Raw genomic sequence first — 22,285 nt, 5'->3', positions numbered from 1 at the left:
TCTCCTCACGTCAAAATGTGGTGTTAACATGTTGCTGTAGCAATGTTTCACACATAAGATTGCAAATTATGTAATGCCATTCTGTAAAAAGTTAACTTAGCCTACCTGACTATATTAATTAATGTGTGTTAAAAATAATGATTTCTTATTTCTGAGTCATCCATACTGAGTGTAACGGCTGCATGCCTCTCTTCTTCATACGTTGGTCAATGAAGGTCGGAAGTTCATCGCCAAGTATATTTTGGTGATAATGGAATTCATTGCCCTTGACAATCAACTGTTCTCTGTCATGGATGATGTTGGCTTTCGCCGACTGGTCGAGAACTTTGAGCCCCGGTACACACTACCAAGTAGGCGCTATTTTTCAGATGTTGCCCTACCGGAGTTACATAGTATTGTTGAAACGCTGTACCAGGCGGTGAACCAGCCCGACAGGATGCTCTCAATTGTGCTGTAATTGCTCTCAATTGTGAGGGTCTTAGGGGCCAAGCCGAATTTCTTCAGCCTCCTGAGGTTGAATAGGCACTGTTGCGCCTTCTTCACAACCCTGTCTGTGTGGGTGGACCATTTCAAATGGTCAGTGATGTGTGCTCCAAAGAACTTGAAGCTTTCCACCTTCTCCACTGCGGTCCCGCCCATGTGGATAGAGGCGTTCTCTCTCAGCTGTTTCCTGAAGTCGACGATCAGCTCCTTCGTTTTGTTGATGTTGAAGGAGATGTTATTTTCCTGGCACCACTCCACCAGGGCCTTCACCTCCTCCCTCTAGGCTGTCTAGTCATTGTTGGTGATCAGGCATATTACTGTTGTGTCGTCTGCAAACTTGATGATTGAGTTGGAGGCGTGCGTGGCCACGCAGTCATGGGAGAACAAGGAGTACAGAAGGGGGCTGAGCACACACCCTTGTGGGGCCCCTGTGTTGAGGATCAACAAAGTGGAGGGGTTGTTGCCTACCTTCACCATCTGGGGCGGCCCGTCAGGAAGTCCAGGACCCAGTTGCACATGGCGGAATGTACGGAATGTAAGTACAGTATTTACTTTTTACAGAGGTGAATGTATCAAACCAGTTGCTGTGATAAAAATGTTTTGTTGTTGTGCACTATCCTCAAACAATAGCAAGGTATTTTCATTGTTGTAATAGCTACTGTAAATTGGACACTGCAGTAATATTAACAATAATTTAATCTTTAAATTTAATAATTTAAACCGTCCCGTTTTAGGGACACCGATCCCGTAGAGGTCTTAACACGCTTAAATGGCTTACTCACGTCAGCCACGGAGAATGAGAGCCCACTGTCCTTAGGAGCGGGCTATGTCTGTGGCACTGTGCTATCCTCAAAGAGGGCGAAGAACGTGTTCAGCTTGTCCAGGAGCAAGACCTCGGAACATATTCCAGTCTTGAAGCATGGAATCCGATTGGTCAGACCAGCGTTGAAAACACCATAGCACGGGTACTTCCTGTTTGAGTTTCTGCCTATAGGAAGGGAGGAGCAAAATGGAGTCGTGATCTGATTTGCCAAAGGGAGAGCGGGGGAGGGCCTTGTAGGCATCTCGGAATGGAATGTAGCTGTGGTCGAGCATTTTTCCAGAGCGAGTACTACAGTCAATGTGTTGACAGAACTTCGGTAGTGTTTTCCTCAAATTGTCTTTCCCAGTTACAATAAATGCGGCCTCGGGATATGTGGTTTCCAGTTTGCACAAAGTCCAGTGTAGTTCCTTGAGGGCTGTTGTGGTATCGGCTTGAGGTGGAATATACATGGCTGTGACTATAACCGAAGAGAATTCTCTTGGGAGGTAATATGGTCGGCATTTGATTGTGAGGTATTCTAGGTCGGATGAACAAAAGGACTTGAGTTTTATGTTTGTTATCACAATCACACCATGAATAGTTCATCATAAAACATATACCACCTCCTTTCTTCTTCCCAGAGAGTTCTTTATTCCTGTCTGCGCGATGTACTGAGAACTCAGCTGTCTGTATGGATGTGAACTGTATATCCGTAGGGAGTAGAGAGCCATGATTCTGTGAAAGTATGTTACAGTCCCTGATGTCTCTCTGGAAGGAGATCCTCGCCCTGAGCTCCTCTACTTTATTGTCCAGAGACTGAACATTAGCGAGTAATATACTTGCATCCTAGACCTTTCCACTTCACAATAACAGTACAATTGACTGGGGAGCTTTAGCAGGGCAGAAATTTGCCGAAATGACTTGTTGGAAAGGCGGCATCATATGACGGTGCCACATTGAAAGTCACTGAGCTCTTCAGTAAGGCCATTCTACTATCAGTGTTTGTCTGGCGATTGCATGGCTGTGTGCTCGAGTTTATACACCTGACAGCGATGGGTATGGCTGAAATAGCCAAATCCACAAATTTGAAGGCGTGCCCACAAGATTTGTATATACTGTATAGTGTTTTACTTTTCATATATGTTTTACAAATACATTTTTAAAAAGTGTTTTGTGTAGATCTTTGACAAAAAATATGCCAATTAAATCCATTTTAATCCCACTTTGTAGCATAACAATATGTGGAAAAGTCAACGGTTGTGAATGCTTTCTGAAGGCACTGTATGTGTGTGTTTTCTACCCCAGTTCGCTCCTCTTCGATGTAGGTTTTACAGATGCAACCCCTCTAATTTAGTGTACCCTGCGTGCACAACCCATGTGGAATTCCTAGTGCCCTTCAGTCTCTACACTTTTTGCCACTGACGGAGACATTGATTACCCTAGAGAACACTGCTGCACCAGCTGCTCTCTTGTCATCTGACTACATTGTTATTTATTTTTGTTGGCTCTTTTGCACCCCAGTATCTCTACTTGCACATCACCATCTGTGCATCTATCACTCCAGTGTTAATGCTAAATTGTAATTATTTTGCCACTATTGGCCTATTTTATTGCCTTACCTCCCTAACCTTACTACATTTACACACACTGTTTATAGATTTTCCTGTTGTGTTATTGACTGTTTATCCCATGTGTAACTTTGTGTTGTTGTTTTTTTCGCACTGCTTTGCTTTTTATCTTGGCCCAACCCCAACTCAAACTTGTATCTCAAACAGACTGTTTAAAAAATGCTTGCTATTTCCTCATAGTGGATGATGTCAACCTCCTGAGGAGGATGAGCTGGCCAATCAACTGTCTACTGAGTTAATATTTTTCATGACTGTTATACGCTCACACCATTCTGTTGTTGGGGTATGCCATACCTAATTACATTTTTTTGCGGAAGGAAAACTATTTCACTCATATTGTAATTAATTATAAGTAATATTTCATAGAAATCTAGAAACACTGGACAGTTACTTTAATGCAAATTTGTCTACGGATGATCATACCATACCAAATCATCTCTATCAAGACCAGTCATTGTCGTGTGAACAATGGGAAATGTAGTTACATATTTAGGTGACTTACAATAACATACACTGAACAAAAGAATAAACACAAAGTCCCATGTTTCATCAGCTGAAATAACAGATCCCAGAAATGTTCACAAAAACATATTTCTCTCAAATGTTCTGCACAAATTTGTTTAGATCCCTGTTAGTGAGCATTTCTCCTTTGCCAAGATAATCAATCTACCTGACAGTTGTGACATATCAAGAAGCTGATTAAACAGCATGATCATTACACAGGTGCACCTTGTCCTGGGGACAATGAAAGCCCACTCTAAAATGTGCAGTTTTGTCACAAAACACAATGCCACAGATGTCTCAAGTTTCAGGGAGAGTGCAATTGGCAATGCTGACTGCAGGAATGTTCCTCAGAGTTAATTTCCAGAGAATTAAATGTTGATTTCTCTACCAAAAGCTGCCTCCAATGTCGTTTTAGAGAATTTGGCAGTACGTACACCCGGCCTCACAACTTAGACCACGTATAACCACGCCAGTCCAGGACCTCCACATCCGGCTTCTTCACCTGTGGGATTGCTGAGCTCACCCACCCAGACAGCTGATGAAACTGTGGGTTTTCACAACCAAAGAATTTCTGCACAAACTGTCAGAAACCGTCTCAGGGAAGCTCATCTGTGTACTTGTCGTCCTCACCAGGGTCTTGACCTGACTGCAGACTGTGTCGTAACTGACTTCAGTGGGAAAATGTTCACCTTCGATGGCCACTGGCACACTGGGGAAGTTTGGGATGCTCTGGATCGACGTGTATGACAGAGTGTTTCAGTTTCTGCTAATATCCACCAACTTTGCACAGCTATTGAAGAAGAGTGGGACAACATTCCACAGGCCACAATCAGCAGTCTTATCATCTCTATGCAAAGGAGATTTGTCACGCTGCATGAGGCAAATGGTGGTCGCACCAGATAAGGACTGGTTTTCTGATCCACGCTCCTACTTTTTTTTAAGGTATCTGTGACCAACAGATGCATATCTGTATTACCAGTCATGTGAAATCCATAGATTAGGGCCTAATGAATTTATTTAAATTGACTGATTTCCTTATATGAACTGTAGCTCAGTAAAATCTTTGAAATTGCTGCATATTTTGTTTATATTTTTTAAATATTTTTTTTATTTCACCTTTATTTAACCAGGTAGGCTAGTTGAGAACACCTTTATTTAACCAGGTAGGCTAGTTGAGAACACCTTTATTTAACCAGGTAGGCTAGTTGAGAACACCTTTATTTAACCAGGTAGGCTAGTTGAGAACACCTTTATTTAACCAGGTAGGCTAGTTGAGAACACCTTTATTTAACCAGGTAGGCTAGTTGAGAACACCTTTATTTAACCAGGTAGGCTAGTTGAGAACACCTTTATTTAACCAGGTAGGCTAGTTGAGAACACCTTTATTTAACCAGGTAGGCTAGTTGAGAACACCTTTATTTAACCAGGTAGGCTAGTTGAGAACACCTTTATTTAACCAGGTAGGCTAGTTGAGAACACCTTTATTTAACCAGGTAGGCTAGTTGAGAACACCTTTATTTAACCAGGTAGGCTAGTTGAGAACACCTTTATTTAACCAGGTAGGCTAGTTGAGAACACCTTTATTTAACCAGGTAGGCTAGTTGAGAACACCTTTATTTAACCAGGTAGGCTAGTTGAGAACAAGTTCTCATTTGCAACTGCGACCTGGCCAAGATAAAGCATAGCAGTGTGAACAGACAACACAGTGTTACACATGGAGTAAACAGTTAACAAGTCAATAACACAGTAGAAAAAAGGGGAGTCTATATACATTGTGTGCAAAAGGCATGAGGAGGTAGGCGAATAATTACAATTTTGCAGATTAACACTGGAGTGATAAATGATCAGATGGTCATGTACAGGTAGAGATATTGGTGTGCAAAAGAGCAGAAAAGTAAATAAATAAAACAGTATGGGGATGAGGTAGGTAAAAATGGGTGGGCTATTTACCGATAGACTATGTACAGCTGCAGCGATCGGTTAGCTGCTCAGATAGCAGATCTTTGAAGTTGGTGAGGGAGATAAAAGTCTCCAACTTCAGTGATTTTTGCAATTCGTTCCAGTCACATGATACCAATTTCAAAAAAGATCTGCTTAGAGTTTTTATCATTTTCAATTGCGTGAGGATGGAGGGGGCTGGGCCTGATGTCTAAACTCTGCCGTGACGGAGAGTGCATGGTATTAGGGCAGGACTGCTCTATTGCTGAGCCTGTGGCTACTGTATAATTTTGTATGCACAGGAGAGGGTCATGGCTAGAAGGGATCCAGCTTTTGTAAAATTAACCTCAGATATGACTTTTTTACAGCAGGTTATGAGAATTAGGTTAAGGTTAGGAAAATAGTTTGAGTTAGCTAAAATGCACAAAAAAATGTTTTGACGTTAATTTTACAAAAGCTGGATCCCTTCTAGCCGTGACTGCAGGAGAGGGAGCTCACACAGGAAGGGAGAATCCAGGCCAGACAGCATGACATAGTTCCTCTGCTGTCTCTCACTCACATCACATTCACTTTTTTTTTAAGTAAAAAAAATAAAAATAATCCCCACTTGGCTCTTTTACACACGGTGTTCCTACGCTCTTTCACTTACACACTCACACATGCCTGTGCACACACACACACACACACACACACACACACACACACACACACACACACACACACACACACACACACACACACACACACACACACACACACACACACACACACACACACACACACACACACACACACACACACAGTGAGAGTAATGACGTTTTAGCCTTTAGTAAAGCAGTTTAGAATTACAGTGAAGCCTATAGACTTTCTGCTACTCAGAATACTTCAGATGAGTTCACACTTGCCTGCCGGGGGAGAGGCCCTTTCCTGGCCTGAGACTGAGAGCCAAACCTCTGGGTAAGAAAAGTTACAGGGGAGGTTTTTCACAGTATTTCTACATTTCTGATCCGCTCAGATAGGTCACATTCAGCACAGAGCTTCATTCAGCTAGCTAGTGCCTCTCCCAGTGCTAATACACACCGGAGGAAGTGCTGAGTCTGCAGGGTATATTTAACAAACAGGCCTGTGTGTGTGTACTCTACTCCATGTGTGTTTATGAGTGTTGTGTATGAGATTTCAGATGGTGTGTGTGTTCTCTGAATCCGATACGGAGTTCAGCCAAATGTTTTAAAATGTCACTGGCAGGATCCCTAAAATGTGCCACTAGTCCAGCCATAAATCTAGATCATCCTGTCACTTTTTCTCTCCATGGCTCTCTTTCTTTCTACCTTGTACCTTTTATCTGTATGTTCTCTCTAGTCTTTTTTGTTCTATCTCACTGTCCTCTGTTCTCCAGTTTTAAAGTGTTTCATGTGTTTAAATAGACACCAGGTGACCTCATTTCCTGTGATGTTCTCTACGAATTCAGATATGTCATTTAAGTACATTCGGTGCCAAAAGAACCAGTCTCAACAGTAGATCTAACAGGAACTACGTTTTCATCTAGCATGCATGGCAGAAAAATACGAGACACCAAAGCAATGTCTTACTTGATGTTCTTTGTTTGCTGAACGATAAAATCAGATAATCCAAATAATATATATATATTCTTTTCTTCAGTGAACATAGAGAGGATAGAGCTGAGTGGAGTGACTCACAAGGGGGAGAAACCAAGTGAATATATGCTAGAGGTGGGTATACACACACACACACACACACGCACACACACACACACACACACACACACAGGAACACATAAGTTCCAGTATGTACTGTATGTTAGTTATTGTACACTGTTGCCCTGTCTACTCACTCTCTCCTTATCCCACAGGTCACATGGTCAGACTCCTCTGTTTCCACTGTGAGCAGGACTCACCAGGAGGTGCTGAACTTTCTCTCCCAGGTAAGAAAGCGGCTGAAGCACAGAGAGGGGACTGAGCGCTTATGTCTCTTATCGACTGTTCTGCTAACTAGCAGCTACCTTTTTTCAGGCTAGGATTTACAGAATTTTGAAGTGGGGGAAAAACCTGTCTTTATGTCTACTGTACCCATCTGCCATCTGTTGAATAGTGATGTGAAGGTCAATATCCTATTTTGTGTTTCTCCCAGGTCTCCCAGCTTTTCCCTGATGAAGGTCTAGAGAAGTTCCTGCTTCAGTCCCTTGGCCTTGATCAGACCTCTGAGCTGGACCCCAGGTAAGGTCCATCAGCATTGTCACTGACCAAGGTAGCCCACCTGAATATGTTCACATGATTTTATTTAAAAAAAAATGTTATTTCACCTTTATTTAACCAGGTAGGCTAGTTGAGAACAAGTTCTCATTTGCAACTGCGACCTGGCCAAGATAAAGCATAGCAATTCGACACATACAACAACACAAAAAAAACAAAAAGTCTATATACAGTGAGTGCAAATGAGGTAAGATAAGGGAGTTAAGGCAATAAATAGGCCATGGTGGCGAAGTAATTACAGCATAGCAATTAAACACTGGAATGGTAGATGTGCAGAAGATGAATGTGCAAGTAGAGATACTGAGGTGCAAAGGAGCAAGATAAATAAATAAATACTGTATGGGGATGAGGTAGGTAGATAGATGGGCTGTTTACAGGTGCAGTGAGCTGCTCTGACAGCTGGTGCTTAAAGCTAGTGAGGGAGATATGAGTCTCCAGCTTCAGAGATTTTTGCAGTTCGTTCCAGTCATTGGCAGCAGAGAACTGGAAGGAAAGACGACCAAAGGAGAAATTGGCTTTGGGGGTGACCAGTGAGATATACCTGCTGGAGCACATGCTACGAGTGGGTGCTGCTATGGTGACCAGTGAGCTGAGATAAGGCGGGGCTTTACCTAGCAGAGACTTGTAGATAACCTGTAGCCAGTGAGTTTGGCGACGCGTATGAAGCGAGGTCCAACCAACGAGAGCGTACAGGTCGCAATGGTGGGTAGTGTATGGGGCTTTGGTGACAAAACGGATGGCACTGTGTGTTGAGTAGAGTGTTGGAGGCTATTTTATAGATGACATCACCGAAGTCGAGGATCGGTAGGATGGTCAGTTTTACGTTTGGCAGCATGAGTGAAGGATGCTTTGTTGCGATATAGGAAGCCAATTCTAGATTTAATTTTGGATTGGAGATGCTTAATGTGAGTCTGGAAGGAGAGTTTACAGTCTAACCAGACACCTAGGTATTTGTAGTTGTCCACGTATTCTAAGTCAGAGCCGTCCAGAGTAGTGATGCTGGACAGGCGAGCAGGTGCGGGCAGTGATCGGTTGAATAGCATGCATTTAGTTTTCCCTGCGTTTAAGAGCAGTTGGAGGCCACGGAAGGAGAGATGTATGGCATTGAAGCTCATCTGGAGGTTAGTTAACACAGTGTCCAAAGAGGGGCCAGAAGTATACAGATTGGTGTCGTCTGCGTAGAGGTGTACCAGAGAATCACCAGCAGCAAGAGCAACATCATTGATATATACAGAGAAGAGAGTCGGCCCGAGGATTGAACCCTGTGGCACCCCCATAGAGACAGCCAGAGGTCCGGACAACAGGCCCTCCGATTTGACATACTGACCTCTATCGGAGAAGTAGTTGGTGAACCAGGTGAGGCAATCATTTGAGAAACCAAGGCTGTCGAGTCTGCCAATTAGAATATGGTGATTGACAGAGTCGAAAGCTTTGGCCAGGTCGATGAATACGGCTGCACAGTAATGTCTCTTATCGATGGCGGTTATGATGTCATTTAGGACCTTGAGCGTGGCTGAGGTGCACCCATGACCAGCTCTGAAACCAGATTGCATAGCGGAGAAGGTACAGTGGGATTCGAAATGGTCAGTAATCTTTTTGATAACTTGGCTTTCGAAGACCTTAGAAAGACAGGGTAGGATAGATATAGGTCTGTAGCAGTTTGGTTCTAGAGTGTCACCCCCTTTGAAGAGGGGGATGACCGCAGCAGCTTTCCAATCTTTGGGAATCTCAGATAATACGAAAGAGAGGTTGAACAGGCTAGTAATAGGAGTTGCAACAATTTTGGCAGATAATTTTAGAAAGAGAGGGTCCAGATTGTCTAGCCCCGGTGATTTGTAGGAGTCCAGATTTTGCAGCTCTTTCAGAACATCAGCTATCTGGATTTGGGTAAAGGAGAAATGGTGGGGGCTTTGGCGGGTTGCTGTGGAGGGTGCCGGAAGTTGACCGGGATAGGGGTAGCCAGGTGGAAAGCATGGCCAGCTGTAGAGAAATCCTTATTGAAATTCTCAATTATAGTGGTTTTATCGGTGGTGACAGTGTTTCCTAGCCTCAGAGCAGTGGGCAGCTGGGAGGAGGTGCTCTTATTCTCCATGGACTTTACAGTGTCCCAGAACTTTTTTGAGTTAGTACTACAGGATACAAATTTCTGTTTGAAAAAGCTAGCCTTAGCTTTCCTAACTGCCTGTGTATATTTGTTCCTAACTTCCCTGAAAAGTTGCATATCACGGGGGCTATTCGATGCTAATGCAGAACGCCACAGGATGTTTTTGTGCTGGTCAAGGGCAGTCAGGTCTGGAGTGAACCAAGGACTATATCTATTCCTAGTTCTACATTTTTTGAATGGGGCATGCTTATTTAAGATGGTGAGGAAGGCACTTTTAAAGAATAGCCAGGCATCATCTACTGACGGGATGAGGTCAATGTCATTCCAGGATACCACAGCCAGGTCAATTAGAAAAGCCTGCTCGCAGAAGTGTTTTAAGGAGCGTTTGACAGTGATGAGTGGAGGCCGTTTGACCGCTGATCCATTACGGATGCAGGCAATGAGGCAGTGATCGCTGAGATCTTGATTGAAAACAGCAGAGGTGTATTTGGAGGGTGAGTTAGTTAGAATGACATCTATGAGGGTGCCCGTGTTTACGGATTTGGAGTTGTACCTGGTAGGTTCATTGATAATTTGTGTGAGATTGAGGGCATCAAGCTTGGATTGTAGGATGGCCGGGTGTTAAGCATGACCCAGTTTAGGTCACAAGCTCAGAAGATAGATGGGGGGCAATCAATTCACATATGGTATAGAGGGCACAGCTGGGGGCAGAGGGAGGTCTATAGCAAGCGGCAACAGTGAGAGACTTGTTTCTGGAAAGGTGCATTTTTAGAAGTAGAAGCTTGAATTGTTTGGGTACAGACTTGGATAGTAATACAGAACACTGCAGGCTATCTTTGCAGTAGATTGCAACACCGCCCCCTTTGGCAGTTCTATCTTGACGGAAAATGCTATAGTTAGCGATGGAGATTTCAAGGTATTTGGTGGTTTTCCTAAGTCAGGATTCAGACACGACAAAGACATCCGGGTTGGCAGAGTGTGCTAAAGCAGTGAGTTAAACAAACTTCGGGAGTAGGCGTCTAATGTTAGCATGCATGAAACCAAGACTTTTACGGTTACAGAAGTCAACAAATGAGAGCACCTGGGGAGTGGAGCTAGGCACTGCAAGACCTGGATTAACCTCTACATCACCAGAAGAACAGAGGAGAAGTAGGATAAGGGTACGGCTAAATGCTATACGAACTGGCCGTCTAGCACGTTCTCAAAAGAGAGTAAAAGGAGCAGGTTTCTGGGCACAATAGCATAGATTAAAGGCATAGTGTACAGACAAAGGTAAGGTTGGATACATTGGAGGTAAACCTAGGCATTGAGTAATGACTAGAGAGATATAGTCTCTAGAGACGTTTAAACCAGGTGACGTCATCGCATATGTAGGAGGTGGAACAACATGGTTGGTTAAGGCATATTGAGCAGGGCTAGAGGCTCTACAGTGAAATAAGACAGTAATCACTAACCAGGACAGTAATGGACGAGGCATATTGATATTAGAGAGAGGCATGCATAGCCAAGTGAACAATATGGGTCCAGTGAGTGGTTGGGATGACTGGGAACACGGCAATTCAGACAGTTAGCAGGCCGATGCTAACACGCTAACAGTTAGTAGGCCGGGGTTAAACAGTGATAACAGTGGTGCATTGTTAACACTGTATGTGTTGTGATATATAATATTTTCATACTACATATGTATGATAATGAGTAACAACCAAGTAGTTACTGTAGTTTATCAACAAGTGCATCGATGACGTGGGTCCTCAGATCCTCAAAAGGTTCTACAGCTGCACAATCGAGAGCATCCTTACTGGTTGCATCACTGCCTGGTATGGCAACTGCTTGGCCTCAAACCACAAGACACTACAGAGGGTAGTGCGTACGGCCCAGTACATCACTGGGGCCAAACTTCCTGCCATCCAGGACCTCTATACCAGGCGGTGTCAGAGGAAGGCCCTAAAAATTGTCAAAGACTCCAGCCACCCTAGTCATAGACTGTTCTCTCTGCTACCACATGGTAAGAAGTACCAGAGCACCAAGTCTAGGTCCAAGATGCTTCTAAACAGCTTCTACCCCCAAGCCGTAAGACTCCTGAACATCTTATCAAATGGCTACCTAGACTATTTGCATTGCCCCCCCCCCCCTTTACGCTGCTGCTACTCTCTGTTTAATAACTATACCTACATGTACATATTACCACAATTACCTCGACTAAACGGTGTATTTGGTGCACATTGACTCTGTACCGGTACCTCCTGTATATAGCCTTTTGTTATTTGACTACTTCTCTTTATTATTTGTCACTTTTATGTCTTAGTCTTATTTTTTTATGTATTTTTTTTAAACTGCATTGTTGGATAAGGGCTTGTAAGCAAGCATGTCACTGTAAGGTCTACCGACACCTGTTGTATTCGGCACATGTTGTTTTAATGTTGTTTTTGACCAAGTTCCAGGTGTTACTGTCAAAGACAAGAGATAAGGAGGGAAGGAATCATATCGAGCATGGAATGTAACGTTATCTCATGTGTTCCTTCCTTGTACAGGTGCCTGACAGTGCTTCCAGCCCACATTCTCAAACACTACCAAGCCGAACTCTTCTTCAGCACTGCCACCATCGCCCTCTCCCCCCCTCCCACTGCAAGTAAGACTCCTGTCCTAACCCTACTCTGTGTTCATGGGACGTATATGTCCCCCTCTCTGTTTGGCTGAGAGGAGTGGCACTTCATCTCTGGGGTTTGAGGGGTTCTATTTTCGATTTGTGTGGGAATTTGGACTGGCATGTTTGTGTTGGTAGGCCTGGCAAATGGTGACTTCATCCTAGAGTTTATTTATAGTTCCGTCTCCCCATGCAGGGCAGTGGCAGTGGGAGAGACCTGGATGTCTGTCTGACTGTGTCTGGAGCAGCTAGCCTTTTGCCGCTTGGCTGATATTGCGAGACTCTTGGGATGCAGTGAAATAAAAATCTATCTTACTCTGCTGTAATGTGGTACCACAGGCCCCAGTAAAGTGCTGAAATATCACACGGCTCTTAAATTAAACTCAAAAAACTGGTGACCCTCAGCTGATATTTTGTTCCTAACTTGTAAAGAGGTCAAGAAGTCAATAAACAATAGACAAGATTCAAAAATGAGTTTTGCGTACTGTATATCGCCATTCATAAAGTATACTTATTTAGAGGTTGTTGATTATGTGGCTGACTGATCTATGTTTTATTCATGTGCTACAGGTCTTGGATGCTTGTTTCAATACAGAGGAGCCAACAGGTGGGCTCCCATCTTTAACACTCAACATACACTATATATACAAAAGTATGTGGACACACCTTCAAATTAGTGGATTCGGCTATTTCAGCCACACCCGTTGCTGACAAGTGTGTAAAATCGAGCACACAGTCATGCAATCTCCATAGACAAACATTGTCAGTAGAATGGCCTTACTGAAGAGCTCAGTGACTTTCAACATGGCACCATCATAGGGTACCACCTTTTCAACAAGTCAATTTGTCAAATTTCTGCCTTGCTAGAGCTGCCCTGGTAAACTGTAAGTGCTGTTATTGTGAAGTGGAAACGTCTAGGAGAAACAACGGCTCAGCCGTGAAGTGGTAGGCCACACAAGCTCACAGAACGGGACTGCCGAATGCTGAAGCGCGTAGATACTCGGTTGCAGCACTCACTACCTAAGATCACCATGCGCAAATTCCAAGCTTCGGCTGGAATGGTGTAAAGCTCACTGCCATTGCACCCTGGAGCAATGGAAATGCGTTTTATGGAGTGAAAATCACATTTCACCATATGGCAGTCGGATGGACGAATCTGGGTTTGGCGGATGCCAGGAGAACGCTACTTGCCCCAATGCATAGTGCCAACTCTAAAGTTCGGTGGAGGATAAATAATGTTCTGGGGCTGTTTTTCATGATTTGGGATAGGCCCCTTAGTTCCAGTGAAGGGAAATCTTACCGATACTGCATTCAATTACATTCTAGAAGATTCTGTGCTTCCAACTTTGTGGCAACAGTTTGGAGAAGGCCCTTTCCTGTTTCAGCATGACAATACTTCGATGCACAAAGCGAGGTCCATACAGAAATGGTTTGTCGAGATCAGTGTGGAAGAACATGACTGGCCTGCACAGAGTCTTGACCTCAACCACAACGAACACCTTTGGGATGAATTGGAATGCCAACTGCGAGCCAGGCCTAATCACCCAACATCAGTGCCCGACCTGGAAGCAAGTCCCCGCAGCAATGTTCCAACATCTAGTGGAAAGCCTTCGCAGTAGAGTGAAGGTTGTTAGAGCAGCAAAGGGGGAACCAACTCCATATTAATGCCCATGGTTTTGGAATGAGATGTTTGACTAGCAGGTGTCCACATACTTTTGGCAATGTAGTGTCACTAAGTTTGATATAGACTATTGCTGCCTATTCAAATCTGCAACCTGTATAGTTATCTTAATTACATTATTTCCATCCTTTCCAATATACCGTATTCACTGTCCTTTTCCTGTCATGAACCTTTCCCTATTTTTCCTCCATGTTTCCTATCCTCTTCCCCCCCCCCCCCCGCCCCTCTCTCAGGGCTTTATGTGGTGTAGCCAGTATCCAGACAGTCATGAGCGTTCACAACTCCATTCAGACTCGCTCTCCTACCCAGCTGCCCCCCCAGGGCACTGTGCCCATTCTTCCTCCCGGTGGGGTGGGGGTAGCAGGGGGGGATAACGCACTCCCTCCCGGCCACCTCCAGAACCCTGGTCCTCCACTGCAGAGCAGCCCAGAACAGAATGGCATCCTGGACTGGCTGAGGAAACTCCGCCTGCACAAGTACTACCCAGTGTTCAAGCAGTTGACCATGGAGGAGGTGGGTGGGCTTTGAGGAAGGAGAGAGTCTCTCATTGGTGGGTTTAGGTTACAGTGGATGAGTGGCATTTAAGACACCTATGGAGCTGAAGAGATAAGGATATAACTAAAAGTGGCTTTGTTCTGGCTTGGAAATGGGGTGTATGCAGGGAAAGAGTTCAGATTCAGAAAACGTTTATGTCCTCAAAGAGGGATTAATTTAGCAGCAATCACAATACTGACAAAATCACATATTAGAAAACATCAAAACAGCAAAGGATATTTACAAGCAAGTAGTCTGGACAAGTGCAATATCAATGATAACATGTCAGAATGAGGCTACATGTCTGTTATTAGAAAGCCCCAACAATAGACATTAGAATAGATCAAACAACAGTTGCTGTCTTCCCCTAACAACCACACTCTCCCTAGTAGCCCCTATCTGTGCTCTTAAATGTGCTCTTTTTTCCCACAGTTCCTTGGACTCACAGAGGAGGATCTGAACAAGTATGACCTCACCCAGGGAGCCAAGAAGAAGCTGAAGACGCAGCTGGAACTGCAGAAGTGAGTCTGAACCCTGAACCCAGACCCCTTATCAAGCCCTCTGTCCCCCAGCCACATAAAAGCAGTGACGCGCCCATTCCAACATACTCCTGTGTAGACTCAGGTAGTTCAGAGGGTAATGAGATGGATGGGTGGGTAGATGGATGGATGGATGGATGGGTAGATGGATGGGTGGGTGGTTAGATGGATGCGGATGGGTAGATTGATGGGTAGATAGATAGATGGATGGATGGATGGATGGGTATATGAATGGATAGATGGGTGGGTAGATGGATGGGTGGATGGATGGGTAGGGGGATGGATGGATGGATAGATAGATGGATGGGTGGGTAGCTGGATGGGTGGATGCATGCATGGGTAGATGGATGGGTAGATGGATGAATGGATGGGTAGATGGATAGATACTCTATTTACAACTAATGTTTCATAATTGTATTATTTCGATAGTCTTACTTCATAGTTTGTATAGCATTTGTAAAAGGTGTGTCTGTTGATTGTTTATTTTATTAAACATTAACACAGGAGATTTGTCAATGGTGTTTATGTAAGGGACAATCAACACGAGGTTATGTGTTCTATGGAATATAATGAACGACACGCGGTAGCGGAGTGGAACTAACCTTCCATGGAGTTGCGTTATTTTCCTGAGAGCCACGAGTTGATTATCCCTTTTATACTAAGGCTTTCAAAGCAGCTCAAACAAAACATGTAAAAATGAACTATGGCCATTGAATTGCAAACATACCGTGCGTTATAAGAAAATAATGCTCTAGAATACCCTTCAAGACAGAAATTAGTATTCAACAATCCCTTACAAAAAAAGATTGCCGTTTTTATAAGTGCAGTAACTGCAGTCGACTGTGGTATTCTGGACTCAGTAATTGCAGAATAACTACAGTGAACACAATTTTACACTGCAAAATTAGCATATGAAAAGAAACTGTTATTTTGGATGCAGCATAATGCAGTTATACTGCACTCTAACTGCAATCTTTTTCTGTAAGGGATGTCATGGTATAAAGATTCATGGTCATTTGGTTGTCAATGGTTAACTAGCATTCCGGTGGGGTAGATTGGTTAGTCCAGATAAGTGGTACCTAAAGGAAAGATGGAAAGAATAAACCGGATGGAAAACCCAGTCACCTGTTGTAGCGTAGGAGTGTTACTGAGAGAGAACACTGTCACTCAGCCTATTTCCACAGCTAATATCAGCATGTTTCCATTAGCCAGGTTTAGCCAGGTATGACCATGTGTATTGGTGACAGGAAGTGGAAAGTTCCTCAGGTGCTTTTCCATAGATCTGTCGGACTATCAGTGAGCTTAATGGGAGCTTATTCGGGATCACTCATTACACTGTCAAGCCTGTTTTTTTTTTCCTCCACCTGGCACTGCAGCTAAATTAACAGGATTTTCCTAGCTATATAATATGGTGAGTTGTCAAAATTGCGTATGTGTCATATGTCCTCCTCCTTGTACTGTATTTGTAAGAGTACCGACTCAAAAGTTGTTCAAGTGTTTTTCTAGCAATTCTCTGTACCATTCATGGCACTGGTGTTCATCTCAAATAACTATTTCTCACACAACCTGTTGCTGGTGTGTTGGTGAAACAGAGGGTGTTGATGCTGTGCTTTTGTAATCTTGATGGCTAGACTAGAGCACCCTCTAGGGTTTCAATAGAGCTACTGTCTCCAGATCATACTGTGGCTGTCCGCTATGTAGAGATGACAAAGATGTTTCTGTGATAACTGACTGTGTTCCTGTCAATAGGGAGAAGATGGAGAAGAGGTATATGTTGTCCCAGTTCCCTGTGTCGTGCAGTGGCATCGCCAGGGTTACTCCATCCAGCCACATAGGCCCAGTGGCACACGTCTACTCAAGTAGCAACACAGGTACAGTATGCAACTCATCTGACAGGATATCATTTCAATACAAGTAAACTTGACATTTGGAATAAAGGTCACACAAAGACATGATCGGTACTCTGTTGGCATGTAGCCTACACATTTATTAACATTGGCAATCCCTCAACATGTACACCAGAGGAGGGTGGTGGGGGGAGCTGTAGGAGGATGGTCCCATTTTAATGGCTAAAATGGGACAAACAGAACAGAGTCGTATGGTTTCCATATGTTTGATGTGTTTGATACTGTTCCATTTGTTCCATTCCAGCCATTACAATGAGCCGTCCTTCTATAGCTCCCCCCACCAGCCTCCTCTGACGTACACCTTCTCAGCATGACCTTTACAACGTACTGCAGGTAGCCTACTACAGTTGAAGTCGGAAGTTTACATACACCTTAGCCAAATACATTTAAAAACTCAGTTTTTCACAATTCCTGACATTTAATCATAAACAAATTACCTGTCTTAGGTCAGTTAGGATCACCACTTTATTTTAAGAATGTGAAATGTCAGAATAATAGTAGAGAGAATGATTTATTTCAGCTTTTTTTTTTTTTTTTTATCACATTCGTAGTGGATCAGAAGTTTACATATACTAAATTAGTATTTTGAAGCATTGCCTTTAAATTGTTTAACTTGGGTCAAACGTTTCAGGTAGCCTTCTACAAGCTTCCCACAATAAGTTGGGTGAATTTTGGCCCATTCCTCCTGACAGAGCTGGTGTAACTGAGTCAGGTTTGGAGGCCTCCTTGCTCACACACACTTTTTCAGTTCTGCCCACAAATTTTCAATGGGATTGAGGTCAGGGCTTTGTGATGGCCACTCCAATACCTTGGCTTTGTTGTCCTCATTTTGCCACAACTTTGGAAGTATGCTTGGGGTCATTGTCCATTTGGAAGTCCCATTTGCGACCAAGCTTTAACTTCCTGACTGATGTCTTGAGATGTTGCGTCAATATATCCACATAATTTTCCTCCCTCGTGATGCTATCTATTTTGCGAATTGCACCAGTTCCCTTGCAGCAATGCACCCCCACAACATGATGCTGCCACCCCCGTGCTTCACGGTTGAGATGGTGTTCTTTGGCTTGCAAGCATCCCCCTTTTTCCTCCAAACATAACAATGGTCATTATGGCCAAACAATCCTATTTTTGTTTCATCAGACCAGAGGACATTTCTCCAAAAAGTACAATCTTAGTCCCCATGTGCAGTTGCAAACCATAGTCTGTTTTTTTTATGCCGGTTTTAGATGGGTGGCTTCTTCTTTGCTGAGTGGCCTTTCAGGGTATGTCGATATACAGTGGGGCAAAAAAGTATTTAGTCAGCCACCAATTGTGCAAGTTCTCCCACTTAAAAAGATGAGAGAGGCCTGTAATTTTCATCATAGGTACACTTCAACTATGACAGACAACATGAGAAAAAAAATCCAGAAAATCACATTGTAGGATTTTTTATGAATTTATTTTCTAATTACGGTGGAAAATAAGTATTTGGTCAATAACAAAAGTTTATCTCAATACTTTGTTATATACCCTTTGTTGGCAATGACAGAGGTCCAACGTTTTCTGTAAGTCTTCACAAGGTTTTCACACACTGTTGCTGGTATTTTGGCCCATTCCTCCATGCAGATCTCCTCTAGAGCAGTGATGTTTTGGGGCTGTTGCTGGGCAACACTTTCAACTCCCTCCAAAGATTTTCTATGGGGTTGAGATCTGGAGACTGGCTAGGCCACTCCAGGACCTTGAAATGCTTCTTACGAAGCCACTGCTTCGTTGCCCGGGCGGTGTGTTTGGGATCATTGTCATGCTGAAAGACCCAGTCATGTTTCATCTTCAATGCCCTTGCTGATGGAAGGAGGTTTTCACTCAAAATCTCACGATACATGGCCCCATTCATTCTTTCCTTTACACGGATCAGTCGTCCTGGTCCCTTTGCAGAAAAACATCCCCAAAGCATGATGTTTCCACCCCCATGCTTCACAGTAGGTATGGTGTTCTTTGGATGCAACTCAGCATTCTTTGTCCTCCAAACACGACGAGTTGAGTTTTTACCAAAAAGTTATATTTTGGTTTCATCTGACCATATGACATTCTCCCAATCTTCTTCTGGATCATCCAAATGCTCTCTAGCAAACAGACGGGCCTGGACATGTACTGGCTTAAGCAGGGGGACACGTCTGGCACTGCAGGATTTGAGTCCCTGGCGGCGTAGTGTGTTACTGATGGTAGGCTTTGTTACTTTGGTTCCAGCTCTCTGCAGGTCATTCACTAGGTCCCCCCCGTGTGGTTCTGGGATTTTTGCTCACCGTTCTTGTGATCATTTTGACCCCACGGGGTGAGATCTTGCGTGGAGCCCCAGATCGAGGGAGATTATCAGTGGTCTTGTATGTCTTCCATTTCCTAATAATTGCTCCCACAGTTGATTTCTTCAAACCAAGCTGCTTACCTATTGCAGATTCAGTCTTCCCAGCCTGGTGCAGGTCTACAATTTTGTTTCTGGTGTCCTTTGACAGCTCTTTGGTCTTGGCCATAGTGGAGTTTGGAGTGTGACTGTTTGAGGTTGTGGACAGGTGTCTTTTATACTGATAACAAGTTCACACAGGTGCAATTAATACAGTTAACGAGTGGAGGACAGAGGAGCCTCTTAAAGAAGAAGATACAGGTCAGTGAGAGCCAGAAATCCTGCTTGTTTGTAGGTGACCAAATACTTATTTTCCACCATAATTTGCAAATAAATTCATTAAAAATCCTACAATGTGATTTTCTGGATTTTTTTTCTCATGTTGTCTGTCATAGTTGAAGTGTGCCTATGATGAAAATTACAGGCCTCTCATCTTTTTAAGTGGGAGAACTTGCACAATTGGTGGCTGACTAAATACTTTTTTCCCCCACTGTAGGTCTCGTTTTACTGTGGATATAGATACTTTTGTACCTGTTTCCTCCAGCATCTTCACAGGGTCCTTTGCTGTTGTTCTGAGATTGATTAGCTCTTTTCGCACCAAAGTACGTTCATCTCTAGGAGACAGATAGCATCTCCTTCCTGAGCAGTATGATGGCTGCGTGGTCCCATTGTTTGTACAGATGAATGTGGTACCTTCAGGTGTTTGGAAATTGCTCCCAAGGATGAACCAGACTTGTGGAGGTCTACAATTTGTTTTCTGAGGTCTTGGCTGATTTCTTTTGATTTTCCCATGATGTCAAGCAAAGAGGCACTGAGTTTGAAGGTAGGCCTTGAAATACATCCACAGGTACAACTCCAATTGACTCAAATGATGTCAATTAGCTTTAGAAGCATCTGATAAGCTATGACATAATTATCTGGAATTTTCCAAGCTCTTTTTAGTCACAGTCAGCTTAGTGTATGTAAACTTCTGACCCACTGGAATTGTGATACAGTGAATTATAAGTGAAATAATGTCTGTAAGGCTACCCAAAATATTTGACCCAAGTTAAAACAATTTCAAGGCAATGCTAGCAAATACTAATTGACTGTATGTAAACTTCTGACCCACTGGAAATGTGATGAAAGAAATAAAAGCTGAAATCATTCTCTCTACTATTTTTCTGACATTTCACATTCTTAAAATCAAGTGGTGATCCTAACTGACCTAAAACAGGTAATTTTTACTAGGATTAAATGTCAGGAATTGTGAAAAACGGTGTTTAAATCTATTTGGCTAAGGTGTACAGTTGAAGTTTACATACACCTTCAGCTTCATTGATCACAGTTTCTTTGTTTAGAGCTGTGTGTGGAGGTAGAGACAGGCGTGCACCCTCTCACCCGGGACAGCAGCTCCTCTTCAGGGTATTCCAGCGCCCCGTCCAGCCCCATGACCCCTCACTCTCTGTCTTTGTCCCGGGAAGGGGCCTTCAACAGGGCCAAGGAGCCACACAGACGTGAGTCTATCTCCCTCAGCAGTTATCATGCTAACTGAAATGGCCTTCAATAAGTTGGTATATTACTCATAACATTTTGTTCTGTGTCATCCTGTCCCTATCCAGGGATGGAGTCAGGACAAGAACTAGGAGAGAAGGACAGGACTTACGTTCTCCTAAACCCCACCGTTACAACAGGGCCTAGTCGTCCCACTGCTCAAGTTTTGCCCGTGCAGAATGATCCTACTCCCTGCCCCTCCCACATGAGCCTCCCTCCTCCCTCCCTAAGCCTACAGTCACCAGGACGCATCCTGGGTTCCCCCTGTAAGCCCCGGCTACCTCCCTTCTGCCCTGATGAGCGGGCCAAGCCCCTGGGTTCAGGTGTGGCTGTTGGGGTCCGACTGGAGAGAGTGTTCCCTGGCCTGAGTGTGGACAGTATGGGGTCCCCTCCCCTTCGCCAGGACTCTGCTGGGCCCCGGGGGCCCTCTGGGGTCACTGTGCTGCGCTCCCCTCCAGTCTTGATGGTGGACACCAGTTCCACCCTCACCACAACCTCCAACACCCTGCACCACGTCTCACACCCCCCTCTACACCTGCAGGTGTCCCCCTCTCTACGGCATACTGGACACTACCCCTACCCCTACTCTTCTGCCTCCTCTTCCTCTTCCTCCTCATCTCCTGCCTCCAAGTTAGCTTTTCCGTCTGTGGGTGGCATTCACATGGGAACTGCGAGCAGTGTTCCCATGGCAGCGGTGCCAGGCAACACCTACTGTGTGAACAGTATGTCCGCTGTCCAACCCAGCTCCAGTCCCACCTCCACGGACACCAGCAGCTATGCTGTCACTTCTGGCTCCACCCCTAACTCCTCTGTCTGCGTCTGCAGCTCTTGTGGCTGCAGTGGGAACTGTGGCTCCTACGGGGCCCTCCCGGCCAGCTATGCAGGGTACTTCCAGCACCCCTTCTCAGGGACATCAGTGTTCCCCCTGGGGCCCCTGCTTCACCTCAGTCCCCTGCTGGCTGGGAGCAGCACTGCCACCCCCTTCCCCTACCCCCTGGTGGCACCGCCCCTCTACAACAGCAGTGTGTCTCACAGCCACGACACCCAGGGGCAGCAGGGGCTTATCCTGCCCCCCATGCAGGGCTTCCTGGGGGCCGGTGCCAACGTGCACAAGCCTCATGGGGGGGTGGGGAACGGAGGGCATAGGAAGCCAGGGAGCTTGTCCTGCTACAACTGTGGGGTCACCGGCCATCGGGCACAGGAATGCAAGCAGCCACCCATGGACGCTGCTCAGCAAGGTATAAAGTAGAAACCTTACAGCTACTAAAATAGATATTGTAATTCCATGATTAAATATACATATGTTTAATATCTGCAGAAACCTCTTGGGGAACTTGATAT

The 22,285-nt window shown here is 44.4% G+C and overlaps 1 protein-coding gene across 1 annotated transcript in view; it reads left to right on the top strand.

Moving 5' to 3' along the window:
* Positions 1–22,285, top strand: part of zcchc14 (zinc finger, CCHC domain containing 14) — a 32,365-nt gene that overhangs the window by 7,245 nt on the left and 2,835 nt on the right. The window contains exons 3-12 of the mRNA XM_020456512.2: positions 7,015–7,085; positions 7,226–7,297; positions 7,504–7,589; positions 12,261–12,358; positions 12,944–12,980; positions 14,288–14,567; positions 15,021–15,109; positions 16,877–16,998; positions 20,752–20,907; positions 21,013–22,182. Coding sequence (XP_020312101.1) covers positions 7,015–7,085; positions 7,226–7,297; positions 7,504–7,589; positions 12,261–12,358; positions 12,944–12,980; positions 14,288–14,567; positions 15,021–15,109; positions 16,877–16,998; positions 20,752–20,907; positions 21,013–22,182 — 2,181 coding nt within the window. The remainder of the gene's footprint in view (positions 1–7,014; positions 7,086–7,225; positions 7,298–7,503; positions 7,590–12,260; positions 12,359–12,943; positions 12,981–14,287; positions 14,568–15,020; positions 15,110–16,876; positions 16,999–20,751; positions 20,908–21,012; positions 22,183–22,285) is intronic.

The sequence above is a fragment of the Oncorhynchus kisutch genome, linkage group LG22 (assembly GCF_002021735.2).
Source record: "Oncorhynchus kisutch isolate 150728-3 linkage group LG22, Okis_V2, whole genome shotgun sequence".
NCBI lineage: Eukaryota > Metazoa > Chordata > Actinopteri > Salmoniformes > Salmonidae > Oncorhynchus > Oncorhynchus kisutch.
The sequence above is the reverse complement of the archived record's forward strand: the minus strand, read 5'-3'. Positions and strand labels throughout refer to the sequence as shown.